Source organism: Macrobrachium nipponense, chromosome 33 (assembly GCF_015104395.2).
Source record: "Macrobrachium nipponense isolate FS-2020 chromosome 33, ASM1510439v2, whole genome shotgun sequence".
In the NCBI taxonomy this organism is placed as follows: Eukaryota; Metazoa; Arthropoda; class Malacostraca; order Decapoda; family Palaemonidae; genus Macrobrachium; species Macrobrachium nipponense.
In genome coordinates this window covers 35,456,379-35,464,883 of record NC_087219.1, presented here as the reverse complement: position 1 = coordinate 35,464,883, position 8,505 = coordinate 35,456,379, and the positions used below count along the sequence as shown (strand labels likewise).

General features: G+C 44.7%; 1 protein-coding gene across 1 annotated transcript; it reads left to right on the top strand.

Moving 5' to 3' along the window:
- The first annotated feature begins 4,712 nt into the window (after positions 1 to 4,712).
- On the top strand, positions 4,713 to 5,726 carry LOC135202832 (uncharacterized). The gene has a single exon (XM_064232291.1). The coding sequence runs from the start codon at positions 4,713 to 4,715 to the stop codon at positions 5,724 to 5,726; it is 1,014 nt and encodes a 337-aa protein (XP_064088361.1).
- Positions 5,727 to 8,505: the final 2,779 nt, after the last annotated feature.

Genomic DNA, 8,505 nt, shown 5'->3' with positions numbered 1-8,505 from the left:
CCGACTTTATAGTTGGCGAGCTTAGCAAGGGAGAATAAGATTTGAGAGAGCTCTCTCACTCTTATAAGCAATTTGAAGACTTAAAATCACTCCTCCTTTTCTCAAAAAATAACTTTCTCTTATTAACACCGTCTCTCTTGTGGAACATTTGGTAGCCCTTGAGGTCTAAAAACTCCAACACAAGCAAGACCAAAGAGACAAATCTTCCTACTGTCGCAATACTATATTGCAAGTAGCACAGGAAACCATAGGCTGGCGCCTTCCATAGGCCAGAACTCATTGTAATTGAAAACCAAGCCTTTCAGGCAACTCACACGCACATAATTTCACCTCATAGACCCTCTCTCTATACTTGAATCATTCATAAATGGCATCCTCACCCTCACCCTCATCATCTCCCTTATCATCTCCCACCAAACCATCACCCTCTAAGACAATGATGACTAGAAGACGGACCAGATCAGCCGGCAGCTCCCCTGATGACAACTCTCCCAAGATACAAAGACCAAGATGACACCCCCCCCACAGACAAGTAAACAACCTCTCCTACCATTCCCCACCATGGACAGCTCTGATGACTATGATACACAAGGAAACGATGACAATGACTACCAGGTAGCTGGCAACCGAAAAAAATTAAGGAAAATGAGAAAGACACCTAACACCACTCACACACAACCTCCTGCAACATCACAAGACAACACTCAAATCGACACACAATCCCTAAAAGAATTTCCCCCACTACACAAATTCAAGGTAATCCTCACTCCCAATCAGACGACGTACACAGCAGTTAAAGATCTTGAACACAAACACCCCAACATACAAATAACAGCCAAACCCAACAAACGAGGACAATTTATTATCACACCCAGAAACCAAGAATCAGCAGACATTCTCAAAAGCAACCAAAACTTCCAGTACTTAGACCCCACACAGAAAACTGAAAAAGGTATCATACTTGGATACCCAACATCCCTTCCAGTCGACCCCATCAAGAAGCTCCCAGGAGTATTACACGCTGAAAGATGCCTAAACAAGGCAAAAGAACCTTCTAAGAAAGTCCTTGTCACTTTCCAAGGCAAAAGGCCCCCTTCGGTAGACATCCCGACATGGGGGAAATACTACACCGAGGTTTTCACGCCTGAACCCTTAAGATGCTTTAAGTGCCAAAGATTTGGCCATCACCAGCAGGAGTGCACAGCTAAGCCTATATGCGGTGTTTGCAGTGGGAAGCACCCAACAAGGGACTGCATCGATAAGCACAAAAAGAAGGAGGCAACAACAGCCAGATGCCCTAACTGCCACAAGGGACACCATGCATGGTACAAGGGCTGCATGGAAAGACTGAAAAGAATATGGAATATGAAAGGATCTCCTCCCCCAACCACAGCACAACAGAATCACACACAATACACATCACACTCACAACCACCTATCACACAGCAAGAACCCCAAAGAGATCTCGCCAAACAATGGCAGCACCCAATCCAACAACACACACACAAACCACCACAATCACATAGACCCCAACACTACCAGCAAACACATAAAACAGGACCACAATCACAAAAAACCCAACACCACCAGCCACCTACACAGAAACAGCAAGCAACCCCAACGAAGCCCCACGAAAACCGCGACCCCAGACTCACAGAAGGCACACTATACACACAGAGAAACACGCAGGTCCCAAATGCCAGACCCACTTCCTTCCTACCCTACTCCACACCAAAACAGCCACTTCTCCCACCCCATCCATTTCCTCCCAAACATGCCCTCTTCCTCCCACCCCGTTCATGAGAGTAACACCCGTACCGGTAGTCAGGTTAGTGCCCCAGAGCCCCCACCAACCAAAAAACATAGCTTCCAACCTCACACGTGAAGAACTCCATGGAGGGAAATAGCAGCGGTAGTATCGCAAGTTCTTCACCACTTACTCCCAGAGCAACACTTTACTGCAGAGCTCAGGAAAACACTGGTATCATTGATAAACTAAAATGGAGCAAAACAATCAAATCCCAAACAACACCCCAAACGACGAAAACAGCACACACACAACCCTAAAAATCCTTCAATGGAACATAAACAGTGCCAACACTAAATACGCCACACTGCAATCACAGGTGGTCGTAGAAAAACATGACATTGTCCTCCTACAGGAAACTCTTGTTAGAGAAACCAACAAATTCTCTTTTCAGGGATACACAGTATACAAAACCCCACACACAAATGAAAACAGAGGTTTAATCACCCTGGTGAAAGCAACAATTCCATCAGAGAAAATAAGAAACATAGACTGTGGGCAAGGCATTGAAACGCTAAGCATCCAGATAAGACTAGAAAATACCTCACTAGTCATTCACAACATATACAAAGGCCATGACAAAATCCTTGAAGGAGAAAACCTCTTCAGTGCTGCCTCCAGAGAAAACACATTCTTTGCAGGAGACTTCAATGCTCATCATCCATGCCTACGATCCCAAACAACATACAAATGCAACAGGCAGACACATACATCTGCTCCTGGAAGAATTTCCTGAAGTGGCACTGCTAAATGACACAAACGAAGCTACTCACCTCCGAGGAGGTAGACTGGACCTGAGCTTCGTATCCCAAAACCTGAACGAAGAATGTGCATGGAAGTGCACCCAATACTAACCAGCGACCACTTTGCAACTGAAACCAGCATAAAAATAACAAAAATTCCCCCTCCACCACCCCCGCCAGCAGGATGGAGACCGGACCTGGCAAACTGGCCCACATTTGAAAACCGAATGACTGAGTGGGCAACACAGTACCTCCAAACTCCGGCCCAAAACATAAACACACTTCAAGAGGACTTTGTGAGTAGCCTGCATAATGCAGCAAACATCTCCATGCCTAAGAAAAACTTTTTACCACTAAACCAAACCCCCACAAGGACAGTGGTACTACAACACAAGAACAAAGGAAATGAACTCAAGAGTAAATAGGACAAGAAAACTCTTCAGACGCAATCCCACTGATGAGATGCATGCTCTCCTAAGAGAAGTTATAAACCATGCAACACAAACTGCCAAAGAAGTGAAGCAAGAAACCTGGCTTAAATGGTGCTCACAGACCACCCGACTTACTCCCATTGCAAAAATGTTCAAATGGGTTCAACAAAATATCAGGAAAATCCAAGATAACACAAACCACACCATCCTGACCCTCAAGCTGAAGCAAACAGACTTGCACAGCATTTTGCCGACAGGACCAAATCGGCACACCTACCACAAACCACAAGAGAAAGGCAAGTGGCACTAGACCCAGGGAGATGGAGAGTCATTAACACGGCCTGCACATCCCTGATGATACAGACACTCCATTCACACTAAAAGGAACTGGCAAAGCCCTTCAAAAGGGAACAGACACAGCCCCTGGAGGCAGACATGATCACATATAGCATGCTGAAGAACATGGGAACAGCAGCCAAAACAGTTCATCTCCATATAATCAATAGAACATACACAGAACGCAGTAGACCCACACAATGGAACCAACAAAATACACAGCCGATTCCAAGCCAAAGACCCACTCCTACAGACCCATCTCTCTCATCAGTTGCACAGAAAAAGACTGCAGAGAGAATGGTGCTAAACAGACTGCTATGGAAAACAGGACCTCTATCTACACCATCGCCTATATGCCTACAAAGAGGGCATAGGCACACAAGAATGCCTAGCAGACGTCATGTCCACAATCAACGAAAGGAAAGCAATAGTAGTTTTTCTGGACTTAGAAAAAGCTTATGAGCTAGCCAGTGCAGCTGCCATCCTTGAAGCCTTGGCTGACAAGGCGGTAAAGGGCAACCTTTTAGCATGGGCCAAAGGATACACGCAAAACAGACAGGCTAGAGTCACCTTCCAAGGAGCAAGCTCGGACTTTCTCAGTCTGGAGAATGGAACACCTCAAGGAGGCATACTCAGCCCCTTCCTTTTCAATGTTTTAATGGAAAAATTAGCCACAACCACCCTACCCAATGGAGTTGAAATATTCATTTATGCAGATGATGTCAGCACAGACAGACACAGATCTCACTGAACATGCAGAGTGCAATAGTACAAATTGAAAATAAATGCAAAGACCTAGGTCTAAAAATCAACACTGCAAAGACAAAAGCAATGGCCACCACACAGTCTAGACCCAATTGAAATACAGCTCATGGGTGAACCCATTGAATGGGTAGACAATTTTGTGTACCTAGGAGTTAACTAAACAAGCAACTCTCCCCACGCAAAGGAACTTGAAATACTCAAGCAGAAAGTCAAATGCAGACACAATGCCATGAGGAGGATCACCTCTCTACAACAGGGAGCAGTATATCACGCCCTCAGAACCTTCTACATACAAACAATAAGGTCAACGGTTGAGTATGCCGCACCTGTTCTCACCAGTCTCTCAAGCACAGAGCAAAAGAGCCTGAAGTAATTCAAAAACAATGCCCTGAGACTCATCACAGGTGCTCCAATGTGACTAACTTATGCATTCTGAGACATGAAACAAAACTACAGTCTCTGACATACAGAATAGACCAGAGAAACACATTCATCCTGCTAAAAAACCTTAAAAATGAAAGGAACTGTCCACTAAAAAGAGAGATAAAAAAGTGCATTGATCTCCACGAAGATCTAGACCCACCCAAGACATACGCTGGCAACCTTTTAGAAACACTGAGAAGAGTAGGCATGCAAAAGCATGCTGCTGACATCAGAGAAGACTCTCCTCTTGCTGAGTATGTAGAACCAGCACCCTGGAAACCAGAACTCTTCAATATCAACTACACAGTCCTACCGGCAAGCAAGGAAGCATGCACCGTTCAACAGCTGAAACAAGCAGCACAAGATTCAATAAGGAAAACGACAGCCACAAATGAATACTTTACAGATGGATCAGTAGACCTCAGCATTCCTGGAGCGGCAGCAGGAGTCTACTCAACATCACTAAAAGGGAGCTGGAGGCTCTCAGATAACGCCTCCACTCTACAGACTGAGCTGATAGCAATCGCTAAAGCGCTAGAAGACTCTCAACACAAACTAGGAAACACAACTATCCACACCGACTCAAAAGGAGCAATACAAGCCATCACAAAAGGCAAGGCAAAAGAAAATATCAAACTCCTGACAAGTATATGGGCAATTGCCAACATCCACCAAATCAGAAACAGACAGATTACTCTCAACTGGATTCCAAGTCACATAGGAATCCAAGGAAATGAGGAAGCAGACTCCCTAGCAAAGAGTGGGTTGCACATTAACAACATAGGTATTAAAATCAGCCACTCACTGACTCAACTTAAAAGCAAAGCCTCAGCATACTGTCAAGTGCAAGAAGAAAGCAAAGTCAGGAGAGAGGTCTTTGGAGGCTCTAACACTGCAAAGTGGTATGTAGACACCACCAGTCTGCAACCACATGACATTCCCAAAGATATGTCAAGAGCACTAGCAGTCATAATTCATCGTCTAAGGCTGGGATACCAATGCACTTGGCAAAAGATAGTAGGCGATCCCAGGCCATGTAAGTACTGCGAAAGAATTCCAGAAGAACCTCTAGAACACTACCTCTTAGACTGTCCAGAAACGGAGCAACTAAGAGATAGGTACATAGGAAATGAACCCACAACCACTCAAATCACAAAGCACATTCTAGCAAACACCCATGAATTAGCAGGTTTCCTATGCTCCTACCCACCACCTAGGTAGGAACAGAACACAACCCTGACTGACAGCACATGATGCCAACAATCATGACCACTACCACATCCCAACCTAACCCACATAACATGCAAGACAAAAAAGACAAACCTCTTTAACAGACATCCCCATTCACCTCTTGCCTCCTTCATCACCCTCCCCTCACACTCATCACTATCCATCCACCACACTCACCAGACAACACACAGCCAAAGAAAGCGGACCGGAAAAGGAACATGTCTCAGAAATTCACGAGCTACCTTACTAGCTAACTGTGCCTACAACTCAAACCTTCATTCTTCCAATCTGTTGGTCTCTCCTACTAGCCAACACTTACTACTATCCAGCTTTTCCTACGACTGAAGGGTACCTGAGGGTTTAAAGGGTTTGGTTTTCAACCTTGGGGGGGAAGCCCATCAAATCCTTCATTCAATATCCAAAATTTCACCTTCACCACATCATTCATTGATCACCAATAAAGATTGCATATCCTAAGCATCTCACATCTCAAACTAATATGAATTACGGGCTGCTCTGTGAGCAAGAGCCCGTGCTGGCACAAGGCCAGCTTAATCTTAAACAACAACAACAACTTCCTTGCTACAGTCTCTTCAAACGACTCGTCCGAGGATGACCTGCGAGAAGGTCGAAACGTTACGTAATACCAGATATACCAGCTATACCAGCACCAATACCAGCCCCTAAACCGAAGACGAACCCGGCACCGAACTGAACTACGCCTACGGAATAATACCAGCACTGACGACGACCCCTGCTTGACCTGGACCTGATATCCTGTTCCAATAAAAGATTACCTTCAGCATTTATGATTTTTGAAAATTCCCAATATGAATATTGGTCAGTTACTCAGAAACATCGCTGAGCCTGAGAAGCGAATTGTAAGGAAAATAGAAAAAACAATATATAAAATCAACTCGCTTAATTCTGCCATTCTTTTTAACAGTATTTGCCTAAAAGAGGGTCTTCTACCAAAATATTATTATTATTATTATTATTTTTCAGAAGATGAACCCTATTCATATGGAATAAGCCCGCCAAAGGGACCATTGACACGAAATTCAATCTTCCAAAGAATATTACGTTGTTCATTAGATTTACGGTGAAATACTGAAAGAAGAGACCCCACATGTTTAAAGAAATAAATGAATCAATCAATCAAGCAACAAAGAGATAAAAATGTGTTAATAGGCAAGTTGAATAGTATTAAGGTACCTATATATTACACTTTCTCTTGAACTTCTGGAGTTCTTCAGGTCTAATAATTATTTAAGGGAGGAGCAGATTCATTTCTGCTCTCTGCTGCTGATGTCTCTCGAATTCCAAGTGCATCTGTTGACGTCTGTCGAATTCCAGGTGTATCTGTTGATATCTCTCGAATTCCAGGTGCATCTGTTGATGTCTCTCGAATTCCAGGTTCATCTGTTGATGTCTCTCGAATTCCAGGTGCATCTGTTGACGTCTCTCGAATTCCAGGTGTATCTGTTGACGTCTGTCGAATTCCAGGTGCATCTGTTGACGTCTCTCGAATTCCAGGTGCATCTGTTGACGTCTCTCGAATTCCAGGTGCATCTGTTGACGTCTCTCGAATTCCAGGTGCATCTGTTGAAGTCTCTCGAATTCCAGGTGTATCTGTTGACGTCTGTCGAATTCCAGATGCAACTGTTGACGTCTCTCGAATTCCAGGTGGTATCGTGTTTGACGTCTCTCCCGAATTCCAAGGTGTTATCTGTTGACCCGGTCCGCTCGAATTCGGTGTTCCTGTTTTGATGTTCTCGAATTCCAGGGTGCATCTGTTGACGTCTCTCGAATTCCAGGTGGGGTATATCGTTTTGACTGTCTCTGCGAATTCCAGGTGTAAATTTGTTAGACGTCTTTCTCGAATCCCAGGTGCATGCTGTCGACGTCCCTCGAATTCCAGGTTGTATCTGTTGGACGGTCCCTCGAATTCCAGGTGTATCTGTTTGACGTTCCTCTTGAATTCGCCAGGTGTATCTGTGTTGATGTCTCTCAAAATTCCGGAGGTGGCAGTCAAGTTTGACGTCTCTTCAATTCCAGGTGTATCTGTTGATGTCTTTCGAATTCCAGGTGTATCTGTTGACGTCCCTCGAATTCCAGATGTATCTGTTGACGTCCCTTGAATTCCAGGTGAGATTTCCAGGTGTAATCTGTTGACGTCCTCTCTCGAATTCCAGGTGGTTATCTGTTGACGTCTCTAGAATTCCAGGTGTATCTGTTGATGTCTCTCGAATTCCAGTTGTATCTATTGACGTCTTTTCAATTCCAGGTGCATCTGCTGACGTCTCTTCAATTCCAGGTGTATCTGTCAACGTCCCTCAAATTCAAGGTGTATCTGTTGACGTCTCTCGAATTCCAGGTGTATCTGTTGACGTCTCTCGAATTCCAGGTGTATCTGTTGACGTCTCTCGAATTCCAGGTGTATCTGTTGACGTCCCTCGAATTCCAGGTGTATCTGTTGACGTCTCTCGAATTCCAGGTGCATCTGTTGACGTCTCTCGAATTCCAGGTGCATCTGTTGACATCTCTCGAATTCCAGGTGTATCTGTTGACGTCCCTCGAATTCCAGGTGCATCTGTTGACGCCTCTCGAATTCCAGGTGTATCTGTTGACGTCTCTCGTATTCCAGGTGTATCTGTTGACGTCTCTCGAATTCCAGGTGCATCTGTTGACGTCCCTCGAATTCCAGGTGTATTTGTTGACGTCTCTCGAATCCCAGGTGCATCTGTTGACGTCCCTCGAATTCCAGGTG